Below are 3,260 nucleotides of genomic sequence, written 5' to 3'. Positions count from 1 at the left end.
ATACACGTATACTTACATACAGACATACAGACATACATACAAACATACAAACATACATACATACATACATACACACATACATACATACACACAAAGAGAGAGACACACAGACACACACAGAGAGAGAGAGAGACACACACACACACACACACTACACACCACACACCACATCACACACCACACCCACACCACACTGTGTGTGTGTGAAACTGCACAATACAAACGTTCTTCACCATACCTTGATTGTATGATCATCGGATGCGGAGATTATTTTGTCCGTGTCATAGTACAGGTATGTTATAACATGGTTGCCGTGCCCTTTGACCTCGCGCCGTTTGTATGTGACCGACCGCCAGTTCTTCTGTATGCCGGTGATGTGTGCGTACAGGTGCTTCCAATTAGCACCAGCACTGTGTGGCAAAGAAGAGGACGTATCGCATGGGTTTAGTATGCTTGATATAAGGTCACATAGGCAAATTTTAACATTCTCACCTCATAGTCTCATATATTATTCACTAATCAAGATATACCCCATAGCCTCATATATAGCCCACTTATCAAGATATACCTCATAGCCTCGTATATAGTCCACTTATCAAGATATACCTCATAGCCTCATATATAGTACACTTAACAATATATACCTCACAGCCTCATATATAGTCCACTTATCAAGATATACCTCATAGCCTCATATATAGCCCACTCATCAAGATATACCTCAGAGCCTCATATATAGTACACTTAACAATATATACCTCACAGCCTCATATATAGTCCACTTATATAGTACACTTAACAATATATACCTCACAGCCTCATATATAGTCCACTTATCAAGATATACCTTATAGCCTCATATATAGTACACTTAACAATATATACCTCATAGCCTCATATATAGTACACTTAACAATATATACCTCATAGCCTCGTATATAGTCCACTTATCAAGATATACCTCATAGCATCATATATAGTACACCTAACAATATATACCTCATAGCCTCGTATATGAGCCGGTCAAATTCGCTACACACAGCCTCGGGATCACGGGTGGCGTTGACCCGTCGCAGTACCGCGCTTTTCCACAGTACGTCGTCTGAGGCAAAGTTGTACCAGTGCTTGTTCACCAGAGACGCTCGACAGAGACTAAAGATAGCCACAGTAAAAAGATGCGATTAGTGGGAGACCAACATGTGTTTTGTGTGTATTCAACACTTGCACACTGAACGTATAGAGCTAAGACAACTGTATTCGGAAAATGTTTACGTAGACGCGTATATTGAACACGTACACATTGATCACGACGAGCGTGAGAGACCAATAACTACTGCATACGATTAGTAAAAGGTCAGATTTACCCCACACACGCCTCACATTGACCATGCACAGGTTGTTTGGTATTTCATGCTGTACAATGGCTTAGAAAGTCCTACAATTGGCATTATATAGTATATGGTTGGTCTGTATGTCATGAATTGTTGGCTTAGAATGTCATACAAATGGCATTATATGATAAATGATTGGTCTGTATGTCATGAAGTTTGATGGAGTGATCATGGAGAGGAGAGCGAGACAGCGCACGCTGCTGCGACCATGTGCGTGTACCACTGTCGGTTGACCAAAGTAAAGGTACCATAACACGCAGACAATCGATAGAATAACACAGACTAATAATAGGTAAAGTGGCTGTTAGGATAGTAGATATACACACCCACACAACACAGCTTGGGTAATACGCACCCAAGCGGATGACTAGCTAGACAGGAGTGTAGTAAACTAGTCTGTACTCTCGATGATCCCATTATTCCAACTATAGTTAGATAATGAAGCTGCACCTCCACCGACAACTCTGCTGTATCACGCAATACGCCAACGCGTTCAGACAGTTTGTGTAGAGTTTAGGGTTTTGAAGTGGCACTGCAGCGGTTGGATAGACTGACAGATGAGGACAGGTAGATGCGTGATCGCCGAGAATGCAACCACCACGCGCCATCCTTTGACAAACCACCGTAAACTCTAAACCATAACCTTTAAACCCTAATTGGGCGTCTAGAATGCGCACGCCATGTGTCATCTGGGCATCGTATGTTATGAAATTGACCCTTAAAGTAATACAATAGTCTTCGTTTGTTATTCAATTGGCCGCATATGTTCTGGTATTGGCTGTGTACATGATGCAATAGACTTTCTTTGCTATGCAATTGGCCCTCAACAGACTTTGTTTTTTATGCAGTTGGTTTTATTTGTTATTAAAATGCCTATGTACGTAGCGCAATAAACTTTGTCTTTTATACAATTGGCTCTATTTACTTTATAATTGGCTTTGTATGTAATGCAATAGAATTTATTTTATATGCAATTGGCTTTTGTTATGGAATTGGCATTGTACGTAATGCAATAGGCTTTGATTGCTATGCAATTGGCTCTATTTGTTATGCAACTGGCTTGGTACGTAATACAATAGACTTTGTTCGTCAAGTGTTTGGCTTTATTTGTTATACAGTTAGATTAAATTGTTAATTAATTTACCTCCATACTATTGAAATGGTTCCGAGTTTCGTCATTAACTAATAGTCCTTGTTATGCTATGACACATACTGTGTGCAATATATACAGTCACTCTGTGTGTGTGGGAAATGTACCAATCCTGTGGCCACGCATATACTTAAAACCACCACTTATGCGAACAGACGTCCTACGCTCTGCTAATATAGGCTCGGTATCCACCACAACAGGTTGTTTGTGTTCTCATGCGGAAGTACGTTTATAAAATAATCTCGAGGGGAATATACCTGAGTTTTCCTTGGGACATATGAACACCGCTCAATGAATGATCATGTGACGTTTGTTTTCTCGTCGAGAATAGATCCGGTTCGCTATCGAGACATGAACGTATCACTGAATGGATGTGCAGATGAACTGACCTATAAATAATCTAACAGTTCGTAGTCCAACTCTTTAGATAGCACTTGACGCTGAGTTCCGGATATACCCTGAACCCCACATAGCCAGTTGAAACAATAAAATACATACCCATGACACGAAAAATCTTATCTTTATTTAAACATACCTTTTTGTGTCCAAGAAGGAGAGAAGATACAAAGCCAGCTCTTGCGGCATGAGAGCTATGAAGTCCCGTTTCATCATGTCCCTGCACATGGAGAACGAGTGAGTAAGTTAAGACCAGGTCAGACTTCATATATGTACATGTATATGTATATGTATATGTATATGTATATTTATATATATATATA

General features: G+C 40.0%; 1 protein-coding gene across 1 annotated transcript; it reads right to left on the bottom strand.

Annotated features, from left to right (window-relative positions):
• Positions 1 to 238: 238 nt before the first annotated feature.
• SARC_13690 (hypothetical protein) lies at positions 239 to 412 on the bottom strand (the record flags this gene model as incomplete). The annotated part of the gene is made up of 1 exon (XM_014292180.1): positions 239 to 412. A coding segment is annotated over one exon (174 nt), but the record flags the coding sequence as incomplete, so codon positions are not given.
• Between the last annotated feature and the right edge of the window lie 2,848 nt (positions 413 to 3,260).

The sequence above is a fragment of the Sphaeroforma arctica genome, assembly GCF_001186125.1.
Source record: "Sphaeroforma arctica JP610 unplaced genomic scaffold supercont1.3600, whole genome shotgun sequence".
Taxonomy (NCBI): Eukaryota; class Ichthyosporea; order Ichthyophonida; genus Sphaeroforma; species Sphaeroforma arctica.
Note: the sequence above shows the minus strand (reverse complement) of the source record. Positions and strands in the feature narration are given on the sequence as shown.